The 27948-nt window shown below is 36.4% G+C and overlaps 1 protein-coding gene across 1 annotated transcript in view; it reads left to right on the plus strand.

Moving 5' to 3' along the window:
- The window catches only part of PLPP4 (phospholipid phosphatase 4), a 61288-nt gene that overhangs the window by 25562 nt on the left and 7778 nt on the right, over positions 1–27948 (plus strand). The window contains exons 3-5 of the mRNA XM_035330360.1: positions 401–491; positions 3603–3666; positions 5228–5352. Coding sequence (XP_035186251.1) covers positions 401–491; positions 3603–3666; positions 5228–5352 — 280 coding nt within the window. The remainder of the gene's footprint in view (positions 1–400; positions 492–3602; positions 3667–5227; positions 5353–27948) is intronic.

Here is a 27948-nt window from a genome sequence, read left to right on the forward strand (position 1 = left end):
CCTTGCTGAGAGCACAGACTGGTTGGGCTGCCTTCTGGAATATTGTTTAGTGTGAAAAAATGTACAAGATCTCCGTTGATCAGAGTATGAATTTAGTGAATTTTGTCTATAAATTTAGAGAATGTATAGGCTGTTGCTTTTTTTCATTTATGAAGCTGACATTTTAAATGCAGCTCCAGGCAATTACAAATCAATTATAGCTCACAATTATATTACAGTTTTAATGTATTCATTGCCCTGTAGTTACAAAGACAAATCATCCCACTTTACTTGAGGTCAGGAGTTTGATAAAGATCATTCAGCCTTCCAGTTCAAATGGAGCTAACTGGAACTAATTATTAATCAGTTGGACTGAAAAGGAATTCATGCTCTAACATATGGTATTTGTTATCTCTTACAGGCAATTTCATTCCTTACACCACTAGCAGTCATTTTCGTGGTGAAAATTATTCGACGGACAGACAAGACTGAAATTAAAGAGGCTTTCTTAGGTAATGTATGTTGTATTTCAAGATGGAAAATACTCAGAGATTGATTGCAGTTGTAGTGTAAGCCTTGAAGAAAACCTGTCTCCATTACAGTAGGTTTCAGTGCAGCGACGGTTGCAAGCAATCTTACCAAAGTCTCTGACTTTATGCATGCTTCTAAGTGTATAAATTCTGTGCCTTAGTTCTTCAATATTGCTAGCAAGGGTCAGAATTTGATCAGTGAAAGCAAGACCAGCTGAGAGAGACTGTCCAGATGTACCCTTTTTCTGTGACAGTTGATCTGCTGCTTACCTCTTATTTACAGTGCAGCTCTTCTAAATACAGGGTTTGACAGAAGAGTCCTGTGAGACTCAGCTGCTTAGTTTAGAAAATTATTTCTCTCATTGTTTTCTCTGACCTTCTCCTGGAGCTTACTGTTCCCCATTGCAAAATCTGTGCTCATGGCTCAGCTTTTCCAATCACAAGCTGATGTTTTATCTTAAAATGCCGGTATAGCTGGATGTGTACTTAATCCTGGACCGTGAGCTGCTATGGCTGTGTTATGGGTAAGGTCTAATTGCAGTTGTAGGCAGCAGCCTCCAGCACTGGGAACTGAAGATGCTTTTGTGACAGTGTATTTGAAATATGCCTAACTCTGGAATTCTGTGTTTTATTGGCTAATTTGCCCTTGAATTTATTGGAGCCTAGATCATAAGGTCAAACTAATACTCAGCCTTGCCTTAGCTAGACTGGATATAAATGGCAGTATGTATCTGCCTTTGAATTTTTTTTAGACCAGGCTGGGTTCTTGTATCATGCTCTTTCTCCAGTTGCTTTTGCACAAGTGTGAGGAGATCCTAGTTTTGATTTGTCTGCTGAGAGTCATTTGTAGTAAGTTCTGACATATCTCATAGTGATATTTTATTGACAAGTCCATTCAGTAGAGGTAACCCTGATTGATAAAAATGCACGCAGTCAGACTGCTGAGTTTTATTTTCTGTTGTTTGAGAAGGAAGCTTTGGATTAGTTTCTCCATCACTTGCTCTTACCTTTTTGTTCTAAAGAGGCATCTATTTTTATTCTGCTGCTCTTGTCTTCTTTATGATTCACTCTATAATGCCCATGAGTAAATTCTGTTCTCAGGTCCACATCAGCCTCCCTTCTGTTCTTCTTGATGCCCAAATTTTAAGGAAACCCTAACCTTGATATTCTGTTCTGCACATGTGTTGAACATATTCTGTTCAACATGTGCCATAAGTGTAAAACTTCTTCTGGCTTAATTGTGTTCAAGTATAAATATGTTAATGTGTCTGGTGGTGTAAAGCTGGTGTGAAGATTCATTATTTGGTAGATTTTTGCTGTTTTGCACTGAGATCTGTCACATAATGTTCATACTGAATAATCAAGAAATCCCTCAAAAGGTAAATTTCTTTACGCATTGTAGGTAGAAGAGATCGAAGGTTAAAAGGATGTGAAAATGCTTTGACTTTCATATAGCCATTAGCATAGGGAAGGTGATTCCATGCATGTCGGATAAGGAGCAGTTAGGGCACCCACATCAGGAAACTAAACTTACTCCTTTCTCTTGCCTCTTCCTTTGTACTGAGTGGGTTATGTGTCTTGTGGTGGGCAGTGTGATTCTTTTTTTCTAAAGTGAAAACAGTGAGAGCAAATGCAATTCAGCTAACACTCACACTGACATTTGATACTTGGATTGCCACTGTTAATAATACACAACAGTGGAAGAAGCATGGTTCAGTCAGACATGCCATAAACAATCAAGATAAAGCTCAATGAAAAGGGTAAACTTTACTTCATGTTTTGGAAAGCAGATATCTCTACATTTCTATTTTTTTTTTCAGAAAGGACAATGTAATGCCATGACAAGGCTGGTGATCTGCATTTGATTTTTAGGAAACTTTCAGTTAAGATGTGATCAACATAAGTAACTGAGAAAATACAGTTGAAAGGAAAGAGTGTGGGCATGAGTGGTCATTGTGAGCATAGGTATAGAAAGTGGAAGACTGTTTTGAACAATATCACTGTCTCTAAAATTTACTTGTTCCTTTATTTTTACTGGCATCTATTGTTAAAGTCTGAGAAAAATGTTATTTTTGATTGAGGATTGAGGACCTCCTTTTTTTTTTTTTTTTTTTTTTTTCTTTTTTTTTAACTTAAAGGGAAATAGATCCTATAACACATATCTCTATGATACATAATATCCTCAGGCAAAGATTTTATGGAGACAGGATGAGTGCTGCTGAAGTGCAGCATCTGGGGCATCAGTCCAAAGAGAAAATAGCTCATGCAGCTGTCACAATCAAAAGTTCTATTACTGTAACTGTTCTGCTGGAAATCAGAGATTTGCCTGAAATCAGTTATTCGTGTATTGTGACAGAGAGCTACAGTATGGACTGCAATATCACGTCAGCTTTATACTAAAAAGAGTGCACACTGGATCCAAGTGCTACTGAAAGCTAGGAAGAGATTTTCCACAGGCTCTAGATGAGGTTATTTGGGAAGTACAAATAAAGAAGATCAATAGAATCATACCTAGCATGACAGTTCTTCTTTGTTACTCATGTTTTATTAGGAAAGTTGGTTAATTCTGGAAGATAACATAGGAGGAAAATGTCAAGACTTTTAGACAAAACATCCACATCCTGTTGAAATCCAGTTCTAATTTTAGTTAAAAGTCAGTTTTTAGCCTTAATATAAATTACTTAATTGGGTCACACACACGTAAAATACATATAAACATAGGCCTATACAGGAATTCTTGACCCAAATAGTGTAAGATTTTCATTAAGTAAATTACAAAGCTTCTAAACACAGAACTTGATTCTCTAATAATTATTGCTATTAGATGATTTATGCCTCTGCAAATGACATGATAGGAGATTCAGCCTTGCATTAAGGAAATAAGATTTCTGAAGAGTAAAAGCAGAACAAAGAACATTGTGTGATTCTATGGGGTCTATCCTCATTCTGGTTAATACGAAAATAAGTTAATAACAGTGGCTTACAAAGCTCGTTCAGTTTTCGGTTCAGTAAAGATTTCAGCCTGTAAATCAAATGCTGTGATGCTACTATATATATCTTGGTATTTATGTTGTTGTTCATTCTGTTTTTTAGCTGTTTCTTTGGCTCTAGCTCTGAATGGAGTCTGCACAAATACTATTAAATTAATAGTGGGAAGGTAAGTCTTGTCATGTTATAAATGACGGCTATAACTCTTAAAGAAATGAAGACAGAGTTGGCAAATACAATGCATCTTAATAAAATGATAACCACTGCTCCAAAGAGTATTGAATTAGCAGGGGTCCCAGTAAAACTGGCCTTTCCCCAGTGCAGTTTTTGCATAATTTCATTATGTGTCATCCAGCTGTGTTAGGAATGCATACCCTTGTGTTTTATTTTTTATTGGACTGGTTGGTGGATCCAGAGAAATGAGGATTTTGAAAGGAAAGGTGTGAGCTGAAATCAGTTCATTACATTGGCAACACAGAAGAGTCACAGTATGTGGGAGTTTAGATGCCAGTGCCACTAGTCTGATGAAATAGAAATCAACTGAGTTTTAATATAACCTACTGCTTGCATTTTGTGTGAAGCATATTACTGAATGTGGTATTTCCAGGTAACATCAAGAATCCTGGCAGAGCAAACCTTGGAGCTAAGCAATAAGTGGACTCCTAGGTAGGACAATTTTTAGAGAAGCATAAATTTGAATGAAGGGACCAGAAAAATATTAGCAAAAAAAACCTCTCTGGAAAACAATTTTTAGGTATTTTTGGATCTTTTTCTTTTTTTTAAAAAAAAAAAAATCCCCTGAAAAGTATGTAATTGACTTGAATTTCTACACCATTTAATTGAGTCAAATTCTGCATTTGTTGTTTAGCTTCACCTGCTTTGTAGCATTGAGGGAGCAGTATTTGTGCTTGTTTGTGATGGACTCTCTGCTTCAGTACTGTTGCCCTGATAGTAATGGTACTTGGCACTTTTGTTTTAAGAGTGCTTCTGAAAATGTAATTAAGAACCTCTGCATCATCTTCTTCAGGCAGACATGAGCTCATTTTGCCTGCACTCCAAGCCAGCTAGCTGCTCTGTCAGCTTCTCTCAGAATGTGGTCGTTTGCCTTGTTTTTCTTCAGGGTTTATTAGCTCAGGATCAGTATGAAACCAGCCAAACCTACATGCTACTCTTCAGCTCAGAGCAGGGTCAAAAGAAGCGCAGAGGTCTGTTACTGCATTTAGAGAGGGAACATCAAGGTTGGCAATATAATTTGGTGGTTGTTTTGGTACCAATCCCATAGCTTAAGCTGTCATCCTCTTCTCAACTGGATGTGTCAGCAAGACTTGTGCAACTTTGTGGGGTTGCTACTACTTTGCTCTGTTGCTGGAAGTACTGTGCAAGACTGATTGCTCTAGGCAGGAGTAGCCTTGCATATTTATTTTCAGAACAGAGCTTCTGTGTCCTCTTTGGGATGAAACATGCAGTGAGAAGAGGCAGGCTACAACTCCCACTTGAATGACAACTCCCACTTGAATGCACTGGAAGCCTCCCTTATAGATCCTGCCTGAAAAACAAAAAATTGTCATGATTTGATTTTTCCAGGAAAATGAAGCAATTCTGCTTTTGTGTTAAAGCAGGAAGAAAAAATTGTGGTCTGCATGTAATAGGCAGTAAATGTAATAATCACTTTAAGGTTTATTTGTTACTACAGCATTTTATATGTTTAATGTCCATGGTGTTTTTTGTAGACCGCGTCCCGATTTCTTTTACCGCTGCTTTCCAGATGGAGTAATGAACTCTGAAATGCACTGCACAGGTGATCCAGATCTGGTGTCTGAAGGCAGGAAAAGCTTTCCAAGTATCCACTCTTCCTGTAAGTTCGTTCACATGGAGTACTACTTTTCTTAATAAATTCTAATTTTTTTTTTTTTTTTTTTTTTTTTGTTAGATGGTGAACCTGATTTTTGCTGCAGGGCCACTTCTGCCTTTGGTCAACCCTGCCAGAAATTTACTTCTGGAAATAAAGTTGTGAGCCTGTTGACCCTTTCTTATCTCATGAACCACATGACTCTGCTGAGAGCAGAACTATCAGCGCAGTGAAATACTATTCAAGGTTAAAGAAACAGTGTGATTCTGAAGGGCTACCTGGTTCTTAATGCAAACATCTTTGTGCAACTATTGTTTATACAGTAAATATTCATTTTGTTATATTCCACTGAAATATGAAATGTGGCAGGGCATGTGGGACCAACGTAGTTTTGAAGAGGTGTAGTTAATATCTTTCAAGTACTAGATCTATTGAACCAAAGTTCAAGTCACAAAGACAGTTCAACTACTTTTATCTTTAAAAATGCATTCAAAAAAAATCCATTACTAAAGTGCTTTTCTTCATAGGAGGTTGTATGATTGGATGTGAAAGGAAGGAACGCACAGAGATCATGGTGCCTCGTTGTGGTGCTATTTGTCATAATGAATTGGGTACAAAGACGGATTCAAGAAGTCCCCATAGCTCTAGAAGCTGTAATAATATGCCAGTAGAATAATGATTCTTTCATTCCCTGTTTTCTTCTTCCCTTGACAATATCTTTTGCTACAGACAACAGTGGATGAGATGCTTGTCTGTGTGGGTGTTTATCCTGAGGGGTTCTTACATGTCTGTGTTCAGCTGTCTGCTGCCACTGGGCTACTTTGCCGGGGTGCAGGCAGGAGTAAATGATAGTAGCTCTGTTCCCAGCACAAGTAAACAGAAGAGAGTGAGTAGAAAGTCCTGATTTTTCTGTCAACGTGACAATACTGAAGTAACAGGAAATGAGAGAAGAGTTTGGGGCATGGTTGTTGCAGTCATTTGTTACTCCATTTGGCTGTGGGGTGGTCCCTAACCTAGGTCTGATGGTTTGTTTGATCAGCTGCTCCTAGCTAGTGCTGTATCCTGGCAGATGTTTAGGTGATTTTTGAAAACTCATATGCCTGATTTAATTAGTTATATTAAGTCGGATGTTTACAAAGGTTTCTTTCTCTGTCTTGAGGAGCTTACTTCTAGAGCATTTTATGTCAGGAGGTCCAATAAAGCTTCTTGTGATGTGTAAAATAATTTGATTACTGTGAGTGTTTCTGTTTTTTGGCTGATACAGTTTGTTGTCTAGTGCTGTTCTGTTTCAGAGAAGTGTAGTACCAGTAAGTCATACCTCTGGAATTTGTTCTCCTGATCTTCTTTCATAGTAATAACTCCCCGTTTTCTAATTGTACAGAGTTATGCATTGAAAATGAGTTGCGTAATAAGATGAATGAAATTCTGTGCTGCTCTTTTGTGCTGTTCCTTGTTCAAGTCCCAGAACAGATAAAGGTGTAGTAAATGTTTGTCGCTGTCTTATAATCTTTGTAGCCCTAAACAGTAAACCAACTGAGCTGTGTCATTTTTTAATATTTTATGAGCTCTGATTCACGTTAGAGGGACACTAACAGATTATATCCTATGCCACTTAGAACAAATGGCATTTATTTCTATTTTTAGACTGTCTTCAGATGCTGGTTGTCACACTTAATTGCAGTCCACTTGGCTAAGTATTTCTTCTCTGTATAACAACAAAGGCTTAAAGTAAGTATGAGTATGCAGTGATGTACTGAGAACTTACGGGTTAGCCTACAATAGACATCAAATATTAGAGTTGCTCACTTTACTGAAATGCAACAGTTTACTTTCTGGGGTTGCAAAGTGTAAGTTGGGGAGGACACCTGATGTGTTTTGTTTTTGCTCAGACTGCAAACACTGTGTATGCAGCGTGTTTTGGTTAACTCTGGCCCACATCCCAGTTCTCTTACGAAGACTGCTTGTCACGCAGCAAAGTGCATTGTCCCCATGCCAGTAAAGCAGCTCAGAATGTGTACTGAGGTGTTATTTTTAACTGCCATTTGTTTTATAAGCACTGAGTTATGTTGCTGCAGCTCACACAAAATTCAATAGGAGCAGTGGATTTAGATCAAAATTATGAGAATAACTTTCTCCTTCACTGACTAATATAGTATTAGCACGTGGCTGAGTTGACTATATTCCCTAGTACAAAGCCTTTTTTTACTATGTGATGAGAATGAAGAGATTATGTATATGGTGGTTTTTATCTGTTGGTAAGTGTATGCTTGAGTGGGGAAATTCTACAGTTGCTTGAAGTACTTAACTGTTTGAAGCCTGATGTTATAATATCCAATTCCCTGACAAGACCACGTGTTTTGAAGCCTTAAAATCCACACATATTTTAGTCTTACTATAGAGAATTAAACAATTGTAAGCTTATATTCTTACAATGCCACCCTCTGCTCCTTCTGTGTAGTAGAATTATTTAGATAACCAGGTTTTTCAATAATATGAAGAATAATTTATACTTGTGATAATTTATTTTCTTCCTGTTACTTCATCCCACACTAGACTGAAGAGTAGAAAACATTATGGGAAACACGGCATTATACTGCCTTTCTGGATGCATGAAACAATGAGGATGTTAAGGATATAATAACTTATGCTTAGAAATTTTGCTATAGTTCTACATTTTCAGTCTTTTGCTTTGTGTAATGTGTAAACTATACTTCCTTTGCTTCCAACTCCCTGTGAAAAATTATTCTCTTATCTCCATTTAAAAAATCTGTCCTTTCTGCCTTCTTAACATACTTTTAATTGTAAGTTTTCCTTCCATAAACTCAGTCGAAGATATTTTTTTTTCTTCTTTGCTACTGTCTCTCTTCCTATGGCATGAGATTGCTACTAGATAAAATGGAGGAGGTCTGTTCTCCAGATTCCTGTCAGCCTCTGTTTGGTGTGGAATTTGTGAAGCAACAGCAAAAAATGGTTTATTTCTGTTACTTTTTTTGTTTGTTTGTTTCCTGTTTTTTATGGCTGCAGAAATTTAAGTGGGGTGGATGAGAGTTGACATAAACTCCAGCACCTCTCTTGGAATTACTAAACTACAGTGGGCTACTTGTAACTTGTATTTTCTACTTCACTTGAACACGTGAGGAAAATAAATCACGAGTGAAAGCTTCCAAGCAGCTTGTAAAGAGAGATTAGAGGCTTCAGTCGAGAGCCATTTTCATCTTCAAACTCGTTTTTCTTACAGCATTCCTTGGACAGGCTGTCAATCAAAAGCTTTGTTATAGCAGGATCTAAAACCTCATCCATGCAAAATGAGGCGTTTAACAAGAGTCTGTTGTGCTGTGAAAATCATACTACAGGAAGGTGGTACAGGCTGGTATAACAACAGTGACAGTGCTGGCACCCTCAGATGGCCTGACCTGACCTTGTGTACTTAATAAAAATGCGGTGAACTACCTATCTTCCACTGAGAGTGAACTTCTGCCCTGAAGGAGAGATCATTCTCCTCATGAGAGCACAGATGACTTTTTGGGGGGCTTAAATTCACACATCTCCTTTGTCTCCCTGTGCCAAGCAGTGTGTAATACAAATAAAAAATGTGTGAAACAGAAACTATTTGGTAAAGTGAAAGGGAGACTTCCAGACATACGTGAACTATACAGTTTCCTGAAAAAAATCAAGACATTTTGTATGAAGTAGGAAAAAAGAGGTTGACCAACATGAAGACAGTGTTCTTGTTACTGCCTTCTCTGACCAAGAAGAACTCTACCTGTGATAGCTGCTGAAAATGTGCTTTGAGTTGGCATACCTCATTCAAGGCTGCTGTCTGCTCGCTCTGTCCTTTTCTGGAAAGACTACTGAAGTTAGGCAAATCCTTCTCTTGATAACTTCTTACAATTGCAGCTTTAGCTTAGAATCCACACGAGCACAACCCCAGCATTCAAGGACTCCATTGAAATTTACCCAGCACGTATGCTGTTCAGAATCAAAGAAGTCCCTAGACCTTCTGGATTTTTTTGAACACATTTTGCCTCTTTTCCAGTTGAACTGCCAGTATGTTTGTTGGAAATGATGTTTGGGGGTAAGTAGCAAAAATTCCTGCCTGGGACCTGTAGCTCAGAGGCCTTCCTGAGTCTCAGGTTTATACGTGGATATTCCAACCAAAATGCATCCAAAATATATGTGTGTTTTTCCATACTTAGTATTTCCACGGCACTATAATTCATTGGCTATTTAAAGCTGCTACCTCTGAAGATACTGTTCAGCTTCTGTAAAACCAGACTTCATTGAAATAATAATGTTGATGAACATCATAAAAACAGCATTTTTTCCTCCTGCCTGTACCCTTCCCATGTGTCATCTCTCCAGTTATCTTGCACAGGGCCTTCAGGTATCTTGCCTTAGAGGTACCTCGTGGTATCCTAACCTCTCAGTGTAAGTGGAGTAAGCATGGGATTCTTCAGAGTTTTTTCTGGATGTATTTTGCAAGCTTGTTGTACAAATAATAAGCAAATCTATCTTAAATGTGGCCCTGAGAATAGTGGGAGTTCCTAAGCATCTGAAGGCTAGTTACACCATCTAAATGTGCTTTCTGTAGTGGAGCAGAAAGGAGTGGAGCAAGTCTGCCATCCCTGTGACAAGCTTCTGAAGACAATATTTCTTGTGTTTGGTGTTGTGTGATGGGAACTGCCCTGCACTCTATAAGCTTTAGCATAGTGTTTCCTCACTTCAACCTTCTGATGTGCAGCAGGAGTGAGAAAGTATCACTGCCTTGGGTCACACTTGCAGTGCTAGAAAGGACGTTATGCATCTGCTGGTGGACTGATGCAAGGCCCTTCACCATTTTTCTCTCCTTGAAGATTCAAATTGCAACATAAAGAAAAGATAAAACAAACAAACAAATACAAACAGCAAAATGTATGAATGTAAAGAAAGTATGGTTTGTGAAACAAAGAGAACAAATTATGCTGAAATCAATATAAACCTTTTATTGCCTTGAATTAATAATATGTACAATGATCACCCAGCATACCAACTGGTGAAAAATGCAATGCATGGGTAAAGAAAATGTAATTGAACACAATACATGAAAATCAATTTATAAGAGGAAAAATAATGTAAAGGAGTACAGGACTGTTAATTGGATAAGCCATATGTAACTGGTAGCTATAAAGAACACAGAGTTTGCAGACATAGAGTGTGCTCGTGGGATGGATAGAAATCTTCTTGTACCAGATTTCTTGACTGATATCATAGCATCATTTTGATGTTTATCTCAGGCTGATGATATCTTTCACCCCCAAAATATGAACTTAGAGTCCTGAAGTATTATTTATTTGAAAATCAGTATCGAACTCTTAGTATTTTTTGTTGAAAAGTTGCCACCGTGTAGAAGCCTCTTGTGAAGTTTAATTATTGTTCTATGGGTGAGAGTGCAGAAAAAATGCATGGGAAATAAAGCCTTATAATACCAGGCTTAGATGCAGCAGAGCAATTCCAGGTAGACCAGGCATTCATTGATTAAAAAGGGGGGATAAAAACAGAAAATTTCTTTTCAATATCAGTGCTTCATTACTTTAAGTTGCATTTACCAGTTCAAGGAAGATTGCACAATGCCTCCTTCTTCAGATATTCTGCAAACTGAATATTTGATTGGTATTTATGTGGACAGAAGGGTCTGAGTTTATTTTGGTGAAAAAAAAAAATGGAACAGAAAATAATTTTTGAGAATAATTTCGCTAATCTGTTTTTGTATGTATGATTTCTTCATAACTAACTCTCATGACTAGATGTGATAAGTAAATCCTAAATCAGTCTATTTTTTGATTTTTATTGTTACCATGAGATCTTGCAGGAGAAAGTCAGTTTCCTAATCCTGGTCTTAGTCTTAAATTACTATTGCTATAATCAGGAAAATATTTTTGTTTCTTCAGCAAATGTGTTCAGTCTACAAAGCTTCAGTTTTCCCTACATCAGGAAGACTGTCTGATTCTACTTCTTGTGAGCAGAAGACAATATGTCAAATATGAGTTTATTTAAGGTGACAGAAATCCTGAGCATGTTTTCCATACGAGAGTTCATATTTCTCAAAAGCACATAGGGTTCGCAATGGCAACTTACATTTGTTACAGAAGAGGAAGGGAGAAGAATGCCCTGGGAACCCCTAAAGAGTATGGGACAGGCACGCACTGTGACAATGCCAGATGTAGCTGTTCTCTCTGTATTAGTGTCATCTGCTTCAACTTTAAGAGATGCTGACAAGTCCAGATTTCTGTCATACACCATTCAAAAGCCAGTTATTTTCCTAAGCATAGGGAAATGTTTTAAAATATACGAAGGGAACATCATGCCCATTCTTATAACATATAGGATATTAAGCCTTTACTTTCTGGGAGTCACAAATACAAAGAATTTGACCAGGAATCCAGGTACCCTGAAATCTTATGGAATTCAGTCTGGAAACACGCTTTGTCTTTCAGATCTACACATAGATACAGAGACACTGAGAAGGAAAAGCCTTCTAGTATTATTTATAGTACATCAGTTTGTTGCTATATGTAGATTATTGATGACAAAAAAAAAAAAGACAAAAAACAACAAAAAATGTTATTTAAACATCTTACATGGTAAGATTTTCCTATAACTTAAAATTAGGTTGATTGTTACATGATTTGCGAGTTCACTGTAGGATAAATACCTCTCTCTGATCTAATCTTGAGCCACCTAATTGGATATTTCTTTTCTGAGCTTGGTGCCTCATTTCAGATTGCTCTGAATTAATCACGTCAGTATGATTTTCCACTATTAAGCTGCAGCTGAATATTGCAGTTTATCATGTGCTTCGGTAATTTGCTGCATAATATGTGGGTTTTTTGTTTGTTTTTGTTTTTGCTGTTTTGGTAACTTTCTTTCTTTTCTGTACTTGTATTTCTCACCAACTACTCTAATAAGTAGGCTAGGAAATACTCTTTGGGCTACTGCATGGTGAAACTCTGCAGGTATCACAAACATTGGAAAACACCTGATCACTTCTGAAAGAATTATGTGGTAGTGCTAAATAGGGTGGTGATGATGAGGGAGGGATGCAAGGTGTTCTGGAATGGCAACTAAGCTATAGGCTCCCCTAGTTCTTATAAGTATATTACGTGTGGGAACTGCTGCAAAGAGACCTGGTTGCCAGTTAATACAAGCACTGAGGTGATGCTTTAGGGGCTTCCAGAGTATCTTTGATATTATTTTTAAAGCCTGTTTATATGTTTCTTGGTAGTTGCTTGGCAGTTTCTTGGCAGTGAAGTAGAGTGATCATCAGCGCATGTTGTATATGCAGCAAGTCGCCGACGTAAAGGTCAGGTTAAATATAGGGTTCTTGTCAGATAGTACGGAACTTGTGGAATATGCTATGAAGAACAATTTTTTGAAGACAAATAGGTACTGTGTAAAACACATGCTATCACAATATATGCTCTAGTCTGCTGAAAATCCCATGAGGCTCTCTATAAATACAAAGCAAAGGATTGAATTTTAGGATGCATTTAAAATCTAGCATCTTCAGAAGTGGAGCAAATGAACTAAAGCAGTTTTTCATTCCTTAGGTCTGAAATCTTTGAAAGGCTGGCCTGAGTATCCTGTGGAGTTCTATATTTGCCCATTTATTTTAGCAAAAGCATGTGGTCAACAAATAGTTTAACTAGTGCTGTAAAAAATAATGTCATATAAGATCCCATGAAGAGCCTTAAGAAAAAGCTAAAGTTTTTCAATGAACTGGTAGAGCTCTTGGACCAAATCAGAATACAGTGTAAGAATGTATACTTATCTAGTTTACTGGATATTTTGAGACTATTTATATAATGACTCATAATAGATTAAAAAAATATTTTTCAGGACTAGAAGTAGATGTCTGAAGGTGGAGAAGGAGTTAAACAGACTTTGTGTGTATGATGAAGGAAAACAGTAGGCACCTTTGGGAACTGAGAAGTGTATGTTGAGGGTTACTGCAAAAGATTGGAAAAATAGCTAACAAAGAAAGCATGTTTTAAAAGCACAAATGCATAGAAATCCATGTCTTGTTCCACTGTTTGTTCCATTTGCTGACTGCAATTAATTTCCCTAGGCTTTCAGCTTCAAAGATTTTGGTTTAAAATTATGAATCCAGTTCATGTTCCTAAGTTGGTGATACAGAGCTAAGTTTTTGATACAGAGCTCTGAATCAGAGAGAGAAAGACTTGACACGTGGCATTTTAACTGAGTCTTTGACCCAGAATTCACAGAATTCATCTGTATAAATGAAGATAGGCCACCAACAACAAGCCGAAATGGCTGAAGAAGTATCATGTGCTTTTGTTTATGTTAATATAGTTAAATGGATGAGTCTTGACCTGTTTCGAAAAACTGGGTCAACTTCCTGGTTAAATCTGACCTTAAATGGTTGCTTATATTCATATATTACTTTCCAGAGCAGTAAGTGAGCAAGCAGAGTTAAAGTAGACACCACTGAGCTGGCAGTCAGAAATATCCCTGTTCTTCATCCAGCCACACATCAGTCTTATGTTCGTGCACCTGGTTATGAATGTTGTGATCTGTGATGGTGGAGAAGGTTAAGGGAAACATAGCATAATGATCTCAGTGTGGAGTTACTGTCATAACCTGACTTCTCTTTCACATGTGTTGACTGTTTATTGGGTAGTCATAAGAAAATATTTTTCTGGGAGTGCTTAGCTGCCACAGGAACATCCAGAGCCATGTCCTGGGTGTGTCCAGAGACCTATTTCATGGCTCAGTTCAACAAGTAATAGACTGGTCTGATGTTAATCCAGATTTTCAATAGTAGCAAAACGCCTAGTGTTATATTCTGATCTGGTTGCTGTGTACGTGATTTCAGAATGGGTTATCACCCAAAGCTTTCTTAGAAAAAAAGTGACAACTCAGAAATACAAAATTGCTTCATATGTGGTCCAGTAAAATAGCTTCTTTATATTTAAATAAAAATTCCTAGACAGTCGTGTCTTGACATGTCTTAGAGTATGCTAACATAATCGTAGTAATGAAATCTTTCTAGAAGCAAGTATGGGTAAATATGAGTTAAAACAACATATTTTATTTGGAAACACCAAAATCTTGTGTGAATGAAATGCCAAACACTTGACCCTGTTTGCTTTCTTAGAGGAAGAGATTAATTAATCATGAAACGACTCTCTTTAGGCTCTTATTCTGCTCAAAAACATTTGCAAGCAGATTGCAGCTCTCAGAGTTTGACTCAGCTTTAGTAAGAGACTATTTTTGAATCTGTTGTTTCTGATTTGGTCAGAAGCAGTTAAGCTGTATTCTTCAGCTAAGAGATTGCTCTCATAGATTTGGGGAAGTTGTGTGAAACTGGTCTTGATTCCTTTGTGCTGAACAAAAAAGAGATTGGTGTGGTAAGAAGGTATTTTAAACTCCTTGGAGCCTGTACTTTTTTTTTTTCTTTTTTCTTTTTTCTTTCTGCTTCATATCAGTAATCAATTGAAGATCAAACCCATGATTATCATGAATGCTACATATGCAGCTTGAAATTGATGTGTCTGAATAATTGATGTGAAAGAATAATGACTTCCCAGCCTGGTTTGTACCAGCTGATAGCTGGATTCACAGAATCATTAGATTGAAGGCACCTCTGAAAATTGTCTAGTGTCAACACTTCCTTGTGTTGAACTTCATGAGATTCGTGTCTGCCATTTTTCTTAGAAAGATCATGATTGAGCCATTGGACTTCAAATCAACTACCTGAAAATTAAATTTTATAACAGCTAAAATCGATTAAATATTACAGGAGCCACAGAGATAATTAAACTTAAAATTTCATGATAATAAATTCAATTAAAATCATTTTATGTATAAAAGTGCTGTACCAACAGCAAAATGAGTAAAATAATTATGTGATTTTATTTTTTTAGTTGGATTTAGATACTTAAACCAAAAAGTTGACTTTTAGCTAAATTGTGTTGTTTTTTTTATTTTTACATAGAAACCTTTATTGATTCCACAAGTTTCTTTTTGCAAGGAAAAAAAATCAGAATTTGAAGAAATTATTTTGTGGTAACATCTCAGTTTGATTTGAACTGCTTCAAGCTTGAATGTTAACATTGCTGTACAAGAGCTCTTTTTTAAAAAAACAAAACAAAACAAAACTTGTATTATGTTGGATGAAAAAGAGTTGTAGTGACTACTGTTGAATACAGCTGAAGAATTTAGAGGATTTCATCAGATACCTGAGATGAAACATGTAATCAGTGTATATGGTTGTAGGGACAGTAACAGCAACTGTTATATATTTTTGAATTGCTTCCTTGATGAATGAAGGGCTCTTGATATGCTTGAGAGAATTTTAAAGTGAAAAAGAAAAATATTTTCTGTCTCTTTCAGACTAAAGTATGCACTTACCTCACAGTCTTTGTAGACAGGATGGCAAATAACATACAAACACTCAACTTCCATGTATTAGTTGACCCCATTTTCTATAAGAAATTAATGTTTTTAAAAGAAACAGTTCCTGTCACTGTACATTTTTAACAACTCGCACTTTTCATACAAAAATGACCTAAGTTTAAATATGTCACTACTGAAGTAGTCATCATTCACAATGGCCAGATTCACCTGGGTTTCGCATTTCAAATTGTAACTCTACAGGGAATTGATTTTTCAGTTTCCTTATTCAGGGTAAGCCTTTGTAGGTATAAACTCATCACAAATTAAAGGTGAACATCCATTTACAACATAGGGGGTAGTCTTGCCGATCAAAATCAATGCCAGAGCTGAATTAGCTGAAGATTTCTATTCTATTAATAGTTATCACTACTACAAAAAAAAAAAAAAAAAAAAAAATGATCAGCAAACAAAGTTAATGGGAGCAGTGACCAAAGAATTAGGATACCTACTGTGCAATTCAATATAGCTACTGCCTTTAAGAAAATGTTTCATGGGGAGCATGTAGCACATTGTACATTCTGTTTATATTAGAAGTAGGACATGAACATTATAAGAGTACTGAATATGAGGTCATCTGTGCTTATTTGTTGGAAGAAAGAACAGTGTCTCTAAGAAAGGAAGTACAAACAATAAGAAGGAAAAAAAAAGTTATCATTTTCTTCTGATGTAATAAATGAGATTACATCTTCGGAGCAGTCCTGCATAGTAATTTCCTACTTTAAGTAAGTAGCCAAATTCCATTATGAATGACAGCAGTAATTGCTCAGTCTGTTGTAACAAGCCTACGAATATATAGGGAAAATTCTGCAGAGATCTTCCAGCCCTCTCTGTGACTAGAGAGAAAAATCCCAGATGCCTTTTTTTCACAGCATTTCCATTTCTTCCTTTGTGAGCAAGGTCAGCCTCCACATTCTGCAGGTAGTGGGAATATGTAGGTCTTTCCCTCCAACTCTGACACATTTTCAAGAAACAGAGCTCTTGTGTTCCAGGCACTGCCCTTAAGTAAGATTCCTCACAGAATGAAAGGGACAGAAAGCTGCTGGTACTGCTTGTGTTTGCATTTGACAACTGTCATTGAATACAGGTGGCAGTAAAGGGAATGGCCATGTACATCGCGCCCTCATTCCTTACAGGGCATCTTTCTTGTTCAGGAATGACAATACAACAACTTCAGAGGCAGTGCTCGGGACAGAGTTTTCTAATCCAGAATGCGGGATGTGCAAGTTTCAGCTCCTCCCTTTTTCTAGGAAGAAACAATGTTTAATTTCTGCAAGCTATTTATTTCTGCAAGAGTATTTATTGAATTACTCATGGTAGTTTATCAAGCAGCTATAATTGCAGTAAATAAGGTAGCTATTTACCTGCCTGTTTTCTTTATGAAGAGATAGAGCCACATAGGTGGCTCTTTGTCATTACAAACCAGTTATCAGTCTGAAGATACACCAAATCTTAAGGTGAAAGGGCATGTCCTTATCTTTCCATCGATTTCTCTGAAAACAGTAGGCTTGCTTCCAAACTGTATAAGTTTTCTTCTCACCAGCACACGGCCTTTTTTGTTAAAATGACTGAAAGAACTGAAGCATGAGGTGTTAGATCTCTCTGATAGCTAGCAAAATTCACCAGACCTTCTTGAAGAAATGTTGGATGTAGTGTAATTCTTCACAGTAATATGTTATTTAGCAATACCAAGGCCTGCATGAAAAATCAAAAACTTGAAGCTAAATTATGCCATAAACCTGTTGCTTTCTTGATCTCAGGACAGTGATTTACTGATTCACCGTCCACTGTAATTTGTGATTCACACAGGATACCAAACAGGGTTGGGAGGCTTTTTTTGGCTTTATTTTTTCCTAATCTGGAGTGCATATAATAGAGGGAATTTAGTAGTAGATTGAGACTTCAAAGAAGAGTAAGGAATAAATAAATAAATAAGGAATCATCTTGCATCATGTGTCATTGAGTTAATATGATTCCTCTTCAAGTGCTGGAGAGCCAAAGATAATGAAATAAATTGATAGTATAAATCTCTTAATTTGACTTGGATAAACCATTTTTCCCAGCAGCTGTTGCTGTTTCTTGCTTATTTTAACTATGCAATTCCATTTCATTAGTGTAGGGGAAAAGATTAACTGTTTTGGTCTAATTCTTCCATTTCTTTTGCATAACAATAACTCTTCAGTAAAATGAGTAAAGTTAAGGTATATGCTTGATTTCATAGCCTGAAGAAAACTCAGTTATGGTATTGTGGACCTTTGCTGTATTCAAAGCTAAGGCCATTGCTCTTCTGACCAGCCTTTTCAGTTAAAAGGACCTTGAGTTGCACTGAAGATCTGAAGATCAATTTTTGTCTGTGAACTGCAGTGGCAGCTCTTCTCTGGAGCAAAACAGGTCAAAAAGCTCAAGATTAATTTGAAAATGGATGGCTATCAACTCAGACCTGAAGACTGGCGCACAGATTTCAGACCATCTTTAACAAAAATACAGTGCAAAACCTTCTTCTAAGAGAAAAGGAAAACAGAAGTCTCTCCACAACACTGGCAAATACTGAGATTTCTTGAAGTTGCCATTGCAGCATGGTACTGACATTTCTACTTCATATTTTCTACTCTAAAAAAGCTAGCTGTGATCTGTCTCGAAATGACACCGGTTGACTTTTTAAAGCCTTTTTGAGCAGCAAGAGCAGTAGAGCTGAATAACAGAAATACATGTTACACAAATTGACCTGAGTCAATCCAGAATTATTTCAGTAAAATAAGAGTATCAGCTACAATTCCATTGTAAGCAAAAGAAAAATATATCAATAAAACCCTCAAAATTGAAACGAGAATTAAAAATTAAAATCTTCTTTAGAGGTGTCTGACTGATTAATCAGAATGCAGAAATCTTGGTAATAAAGATTTCTGAAAATGTTAATTTAAGACCGGTGAAAACAAGGGAATATTAAAAGTCTCTTGAGATAAATGCTATGAAATAAATGCAGGAAATCATGAATGTTATTTATGCTATAAAGAACAGTGCATCTACAGAAAGCCTCATTTGGATTTTGCTATTACTGTCAGTTCTACATAGAAAGTACCAGCTATTACAGCTAAGTAAGTAGATAGGTAATACTTTTTTCCTCCCTTGTGCAGAGGAGTGAACAAATAATGAAGTCACTGTTTTATCTAACAAAATGTACATATAAAATGTTTATGCAGAACATTTTAAAACTAGTACTGCTTTGTTGCAGTTGACTGATTTCCTGTATTTCTCCTGTGATTTTCTCTAGAGAGTTTTAGTTGTCACTTATTTCAATCAGAACTAAGACGTTTTTTTAGTATTCTCTCTTACTGGTGTTTCTGCATTCTTTTTTGAACAAGGAACTTTTGGAAAATGATCATGCTGAAAGTTCCTGATCATGTTGGAAGACCTCATGGATGAAGTTGCCATTAAATAATAGCGTAATAATGTCTTTTAAAAATATCTCTTGTGTGGGAACGTGGGGAGAGGGAAAAATTCTTTTGTAGTTGTTGCTGAGAGAATTAAAAAGAGAAATCAGAATGGCTGATCAGATGTTTTTGATAGCAAAACATTTCTACAGACACGTGGGACTATAAGTAATTTGAATTAGTGAGAGGTGCTCAGTAATGCAAGAAGTTTTCTGTCATATTATTAATTTTATTCTTCATTGCATTAGCCTGTCTTCTCTGTCTTCCTTGCTTTGGCTTTTCTGCTTAAAATCGGTAAGTTTCTGAGAATGAACACAAGAGATCCTGCTGTGGAACACTCAGTTTCTGTAAATAAGAAAAAAGCCTAATAGCAAAGGCTCTAATATATTTATGTTATAAAGCAAGAGCAAAGTATTTTACTTTCAAACATGATTAATGTGTCAAGGAGGCAAGAACCTGAATAGAAGAGAAAAAAAAAAAAAAAAAAAAAAAGATTATCACAAAATGCCTATTGGAATATGGTCAGTAATGGGTTAAATGGATTAAATAAGGTTAAATATGAAGTGCATAACCAGGATGTATTAATTCAAGGGCTTGGCCTTGAGTCAATTACCAAATAATTTATATGCCATACCTTGGAAATGTCTAGTTCTCTATCAAGTTTAGTTTTGATAAGTCGTTCGTGTAACAGTGCCTTCATTTGTTTGCATGTCCCATTCCTCATGGCTAACCTCTGCTTATTTGTGCAGAAAGAGTTCTCAAGATTACTCCTAAATGATTTTTGTGTCCAGTGAACCCCTTGGTTTTGGGAGAAAGAGAGAGAAATCTCTTTCTTTTTTCCCTTCTCTAAAGCTGTTGCAAAGTCTCTCACAGTCAGGCTAGGAGACATTTTAGTGGGAGTTTACCATCTTAGATGACAAATATTGTAGCAAAGACTACTATAATAGTAAAATAAAATAAAAAATAAAAGCTTGACTTGCTTATTATTTCATGTTTCCTTTATCTCTTCAGTTATCTATTCCAAAGGTTTTAATATTTGTCATTGTGTAGCACTTACTGTTGTATTACCCGTGAGGAGTTTCCTTCTTTAATATCAAGGAGATTACATGGTTCATGCCTGCATCAGGCTTCCTTGATAAAGCACTAAGTATATATATATGTAGTAGTTGTCTTGCTGTGTCACTAAAAAAAAAAATAAAAAAAGAAAGTGGGGGAGGGAGGGAGATGGGAAAATATTATGTCTTTGGAATGAAGAGCAGGCAGTCAGGTCCTCCTCCCCTTTTTCTCTAAGAACCTGATATTAGTCAGTTGTAGAAAATAAAAAAAATTTACATTTTAAAAAACATCCATTTGTTTGAAAGACTAAAATAATTTACGTACTTCAGAATGAAGAAATTATTGAATTTCAATAGAATTGTTTGCTATTCTATGATAATTTATATCAAATATTACTGCAGTACATGTAATTATAGTTAGGTATCTAAATTGGAATTGTTAATTATCTTTAGCTAGAAATTTCATGGAGGATAATCATATTTCCTTTAGTTGAGAGTGAACATTTAAAGTAACAGATGAGCTGCAAGCCACAGGTTTTTGGCAGTAATTGCTGCAACTCCCCTATTTTCAAGATAAATCTCTTAATTAACAACTGTATAGCAGTGTCTCTTTGAAATATTTCATCCTCTTAAAAAAGAATCCAGGGAAATAAGGAATGAATGTCTTAGATATGCAAGAAAAAAAGTCTCCTGTCGGGTTTATTGGCTTCTTAGTTCAAACTGTAAGTATACTCAGGAATGCTTGTGTTTTTAAGTTTTTTTACCTCTTCTCTGACATATTTACCTCTCAGCACTCAATAACAAAGGCTGTTTGAATTCATGAGGGGCTTGTGAGATGAACTCTGTAAAGCTCGGTTCTCCAGCACTACTAATAAATCAACTCCTGCTAGTCTGTTTGAGATTCAGATTATATTATATCTCAAGCATGCTTCCAGAAAAATATTTTTCTTGAGTAAAAACAAACAAACAAACACTTTTATAATCCAGTAAACTCCCTGATGCTCCCTACCGTGCTGCTTTGTGTGTTTGGCAGAAACACTCCAATCCTCTGTTATAAAAAGTTTCTGTCCATCAAAGTACTCTTCAAAATGTGTTTGACTCTATTTCATATGCTAATCTGTATGTCCCTGAGAGACTGATACAAATGACTGGCATAATAAATGGGATGACAAGTAGTTGAGCGGGATGTGATCCATTTATAAGAACGCTATTGATGGTTTATGTATGGCAAAGGAGGAGGCAAGAAGTTACCCCAATCCAGCGTGTGAGACTTAGTATGTTCTGGTGTTGAGCTGTAAATAATCAAATGTCCTTGACAATTTATTTTGTGCCTAGTTGCCTCATAAACTCCTGGTTACAATAATTTGTGCTAGAGTTGGATAGTTGGTGATCTAAAGCTTGTGTCTAGGTACCGCTCAAGTATAGCAGATAGAGAAAATTATCTTCTAGATTTGGTAATTTTCAAGGTAGTAGCTCTTTAATTAGTACTGACCTGCTTGAACTAATCTGGCAACTCTTATCTCAGTTTTAACATTTTCTACTTTTACTTTTTTTGCTTGAAGAAATTGGAGGTAAAGTTTTGGGGACTTTATATCATAAGGGAATGCATTTCTGATCTAACAAAACTATTCATTCAGTAAACACATGGTGCTCCTTAGGCCTGGAAGGAGAAAAATGCGTTATCCAGGGGTCACACGCCAAATGTCATTCTGTCCGAGGTTTAGTCTGATATAAATTCATTAGTTGGACATAATTTCACCAAATGTGATTGAGATGCACAGAAATCTTGGCAGTGAGTAAAGAGAAAAAACATCTTTCAGAGCTGTCTTCTAGTCTGACACAGTTGTATGACCAGGGCTGAGTTTACATGGTGGATTGTTGCAGCTTACATTAATGCTAAGGCTGCTTTGATTAGTGCCTGAGTGCTGACCCCTTTCTTTTCAAAGTAATTCCAGAATCTGAGGCATATTAGGTTTTGTTTTACTGTGTTGTCAGAGAAAGAAGATTTGTTCACTGTTTCTGTTGACAGAATTGGCAGAACAGGCCATGCAACAGGTCTACATTTAGGACTTTTTGGCATTATTAACTGAACAATTCAGAAGAACTTTGTCATTTTTTTCACAGCAGTGATGTACATACACCCTGAGACCACTTTAGATATTCCAGGTGTAATGAGGTATCTTGAAAGGTACATGTAAATAAATTGTCGGGGGGAAAAAAAATCATGAGAATTCATTGTGACTTTCCTGCAAAAGCAACCTAATAACTAGTACTCTAGTTACTTGCCTCTCAGATAGTCTAGGTCTATCTTTCTATCTTTCTTCGAACATGTCTCTGTCTCCAATATCTTCTTTTTGTTTTCCAGGTCCTTGCATACATTTGTATTTTGTGATGTGCTTTTCATGTTCCTTCCACTGAACTGTGTTTCTTTGTTATTTGTGAAAACAAATTAATAAAGCTAAGCCACGGGAAGGTGATTGACTATCCCACTTGGAAAAAAAATATGTATATATTGCTAGTGATAATAAACTCAAAACATTCTCTGGGAACTGTACTCCTATAAAATCCTATTTGAATTGAATTTCAGCATTAAAATTTATGCAGCCATTTGGTATCATACGTTTTCCTTCAGGAAAGATAAATATTTCAGTCTTTGAACAGTGTGAAACTGAAAACATTCACCAGTTACCCCAGCTAAAATTGCAGTAGGCTGCTGTGCAATTCCAGTGATGAATAGCATGTGTTTGCATTTGAAAAATATACAGTAATCATTGCAAGTGTAAGGCATTACAGACACAGAGATGGATCATTTTCTCTGATTGTTACATAGGCCATTTGTAATGGTTGCTTTACGGTTTCATAATTTGGTACCACTTAAATGGGTTGAAGATTTTTATATTTTTTTTCTGTTCAGAAACTGCTTAGTGTAAGGAAGACATGTAATGTGTGCTTAGCAAAGCATCCATTAAAACATGAGAAGGCGAAGATCCTCCTGAGGTACTTTAATTTCCAGAAAACACCCACAAAGGCAATTACATTTTTAATGAATAATTTATTTAGGGGCCTTTAGATCAAATTCTTGTTCACCGTTTCTCACTTTATGCATTTTAACTCAGTAATTGGTTTGGTCCATACAGATGGCTTTTAAAACCCAGCTAGATTCCCTCTCTGGAGAGAATAAGATGTCGGGATGGAGTCTGCTGTGTCCCTAGATGCTATAATTCTCTTTATTTCTTCCCTGAACTATATTTTTTTTTTTTTTCTAAAAGAAAGTGAAACAATCTGAAAGGCTGATTCTAACAAGGTTTTACATATTCCAGTAAAGATAATGCTGAGAAGAAGGTTCAAGTGCCATTAGGGTGTAGTTTAAAAAGGTGCCTTCCAGTTGCAGTTCCAGAAGGCCCACCTACACAAAATGAGTGAAGGGCACTCTTTCTTTAAGGTGGTACTTCCTGAACCATTAGGACATAAAAATCAAAACAACATTGTGTTGTCTTCATACAGAAAGCTACAGCCAGCCAGTTTGATCTCAAAACATGTTCAATTGCTTGTTTTCACCTTTCCACTGCTTACTGACAAAATGCTCATCACATCTGCAGGGGTTGGACCTGGTACCTTAGAGACTGCCATCATCCACTGCAAAGCTTTGCATAGTGGCAAAGTTCTGCATGCTTTGATCCAGTTGCAAGATGAAGGCTTAGAACATGAGCTCCTTGGGCAGAAGGCATGCCAGGTTTTGGTTTTTGTTTTGTATTGTGAAGTATCTGCATGTGTCATTGCCAAGTTTTGCCCTTGACTGATCAAATCCCTTATGCTTCCTGCACTCCCACCTTGCTTCTTTGCATCTGCATCCTTAGTTGCAAAATTTTCTGGGACTGTGTACTTGCAGAGAACTTAGCATGATGATAATCTTATCTCAGCTGAAGTTTTTCAGAACTGATACAGTGCAAATATTCCATATTCTGCCTCTCAGTATGTTCACAAAATTTCCAGTGTTTTACCAAGCCCTGGGAGATCATGTGGCATATGTCAGAGGGGAGGTTTTCCTGTGTACAGCTTGTAACATCAGGACTTTGATTTATTTTAGCTACACTGATTGAGTAAAATGGCTCATTTTTGAATCATTCCTTCCTCCTCTTTGAACACTGAAAATTAATTAGATATTTATGTCTGGAATTTTTATTGTATATACCTTAAGTTAATGTTGTTTTAAACTGAATCAGACTGATTTACTCATTTTAATTTGTATCAATGTTCCCAAAGAGTGCTGGCTGTTATTTTATGTAGCTCCATGCTTTATATAAACAGTGTTGATTTCTTGTGATTTAGGAAGAAACCAACTTAGTAAAAGTATTTGCGTAGATGAGGAACATTGCTTTGCTGATTCTTTGGAATCTGTTCTATGCAGAAGGATAACTTTTATTATATTATAATATTAGGCAATTTGAAAAGACACATCTAATATAGTAGGACATGTGATATGTGTATACTTGTGTTTGCATTTTCTCTGTGATATGGTGAGCTATGGAGTCTAGCCTCTGAAGGAAAAAAAAAAAAATCAAAAGCTGCTCAAATACATTCTACTGATTGACCAGTTCTTCAGTGTAAATATCACCCACAATCGAGAGATTCTTGAAGACTGAATTGTTTTTCTTAATGTTATTGACTGACTACATCTTCAAAATAGAGTTATCAACCAAATAAGCAGCATACGTGAAGTGCATAGCATTTGAGTTGTTTCTGAATAATAAGTTACCTTTGCAATGGATGCTGCCACATCCCAGAGCATTTAGCTGTTCGTTCCATGTTCTCTGCTGCTAGCTCTGCACACACACTGCAACTATAGGGTCAAGCAGCTCTTCTGGATGTGCACACTGCGGGGTGAGGAAAATCAATCTTACAGTATTGCAATGTAACTCTGCTCTGCAGATTGTTAGTTCCATAGCTACAAGCTAGAGCATCATTATGTTACATTTCCATCTTTTGTTAGACATAAGTTCCCCTCTAGGACCTTATGTGAGTCTCTTTTCTTCCTGACCTTCAGTTTAGAGGAACATATCAACCATCTGAGGCAAAATCTGCCTCTGTGTCTAGTGCAAATATATCCTGCTGACCTTCTCTACTCATTCATGAGCACTTTTTTCTGGAAATATTGTGGATCCTGAAAATAGAAAGAAAAAATATTACGGGGAAATGTATTTATATATTTATTTTAAATATCATGAGGTTTGCTCTAAAGCTCATTTAACTAAACCTGCTCCTGCTGTCCACCATGCATTTGAATAAAGGATCCTTTAATTGTAGGTCTTTGCCATCAAGATAATACAGCTGCAGTTGTGGAGGTTGTCTTTTAGACTGGATGGGATAGAACAGGCCTAAAGAAAGAAGGCAAAGTTCCTGAATTGAAACATTGACTTTTGTTTATATTCTTTGAAGTTGAATACTTCCTGAACTTTGTCCAGAGATGTAAATTGGTTTTACTCTATACTTTTCTCTACAGTTTTGCTTTTAGTATGTTAGAGCCATTGTGTTGAACACCCATATCTTCTTTAATGGAATATATCTAGTTACATCCAAGATCACAAATAGTATATTTATAATTAAATATGAATAAATGAATAAATAACGTCCATGGAGTCTTAAGCAAGTCTAGAAATCATGAAAATATTAAGATGTGCACAGCTACTTGGCTAAGAGTATTCCTGTATGCTGTTTCACCTCCTGAAAATATTCATTGCAGCAAACTACATGCTTGTAATGTAGATTATTGTGGAGAAAATGGTTTCTTGTCAGCAGTTCCATCTGCGGCAGATTTCTTATATGATATGTGCACTTTTCCTGTTCAATTTCAGAATAATTCATGTCAGTGAGATTGTAGTTTTGTTTGTGTTTTAAAAAATTAATTTGTCTCATACCAAAGAGGAATCTTGCCTTACTACAAGAGCTACATTAGAACAAATTCTTAAAGTGCTGATCTCTCCAATCAGTTTTCTGGCAGTCCTACAGTGATGAATCTTTCACAAGCGATTAAATATCAAGGAAGACCTCAGCTTAAAACCCTACTTCAAAAACAAATGAAGAAGTTATCTTCATAGATAAAAAAAGTTCTCTTTTACATCTTTGGTTAACTAGGGACTAAATTAGGCCATTGAAAGATAATGCACTGCATTTTTATTTCACTGGATGCTGCTGTGTTATAATATTCATTTTACTGCTTTTGCAGGTCAGCTTTGCCCTGCTTGAATCATGAATATGAAAGCTCAGTTTAGAAAGTAAGGTTTAGATTAGAGAATGTAACGCACAAGGACTTGTGAGTCTAGGTGCATAAAGAAAAGATTTCTCTTCATTCCCCATAATACGCAAATATTGATTCCGTCATGATGAAGCCTGGTTTTCTGTATATCAGAGGCATAAATGTACGAGTGTATTTCAGGTGCTGTTTTTCTCCTTGTGCTCTGATCCTGTGCAAATCTCATAAATCTTTCTTACAAAGTTTTGTTCTGATAAGAGACGTCCAGAGTGAAACACAGATTCTGTTTGTTGTTTGCTTGTTTGTTTTTGTTCTGTTCTGTTTTGTTTTATTATTCCCTCTCTTTTCTGCCTTGGAATTGCCTGTTAAATTCTAGTAATTCTGAATACAAGCATGTGTGAACTGGACACCTACACTATGGATCAGGCAATATATACCCACACCATGAAGGCTTCTTAGCATTAAAAGATAACACTCAACTATTTAAATAGTAGATTTAGAAAAGTCAATACTACATTTAGCTGCTTCTTTAAGCCCCCTACTTTATGAAGTGTTGTAGGTTGCATGATTTTTAAACCACAAAACTTTTTTATGTTCTTGCCTGGAAATAGAATCAAAGAATGGAATCACAGAATGGTCTGGGTTGGAAGAAAATTTAAAGACCATCTCATTCCACCCCTTCTGCTATGGCAGGGACACCTCCCAGCAGACCAAGTTGCCCAAAGCCCCATCCAGCCTGGCTTTGAACACCTTCAGGGATAGGGCAGCCACAGCTTCTCTGGGCAGCCTGTGCCAGTGTCTCACCACCCTCAGTGTGAAGAATTTCTTCTTTATAACTAATCTAAATCTACCCTGATTGAAAAAGTGGCTAGGAAACAAAATATTTGGTGTACTGGTTTGATGACTAATTAGCATTCTATCTTGCTCCACCATATCCAGTCCAGAGAAGTGATTTATTTGTGTGTTTGAAGATGAAATGCAAATCTTCAGTAATTGCATTCAAACAGCTGTATAACGTAAACTTATGAAATCGCTCTATTGTGCTGCCAGCTAAGATAGTACATCTCATAGATTCATCAGCAAAACACAGGGTAATTACTTTATTACATTTAGCATTTGTGAACATGAGGACAAGGCCATTTGAAAAGCCTTAGCAGAAGATTAGAAAAAAGATTCACTTCTGACCCAGCCCTGAGGGCAATTTTACTGTTACATTCACTGGTAGCAGAAAAACAGAATTTTGTACTATAGAAGTGACCTATTGCCTCTCACAGAGGTTCCTAGATATTACAAAGGTGAAAACTGTAAAGGTTAGTCAGAAAAAGGATTTCAAGTGCTTAGATATATATTTATATTCTTGCTTTTTGTGCTTTAGATGGTTACGTTCTATTTTGATTTCTGCAGTCAGCAGCAG

Source organism: Oxyura jamaicensis, chromosome 6 (genome assembly GCF_011077185.1).
Source record: "Oxyura jamaicensis isolate SHBP4307 breed ruddy duck chromosome 6, BPBGC_Ojam_1.0, whole genome shotgun sequence".
NCBI classification, from domain to species: Eukaryota; Metazoa; Chordata; class Aves; order Anseriformes; family Anatidae; genus Oxyura; species Oxyura jamaicensis.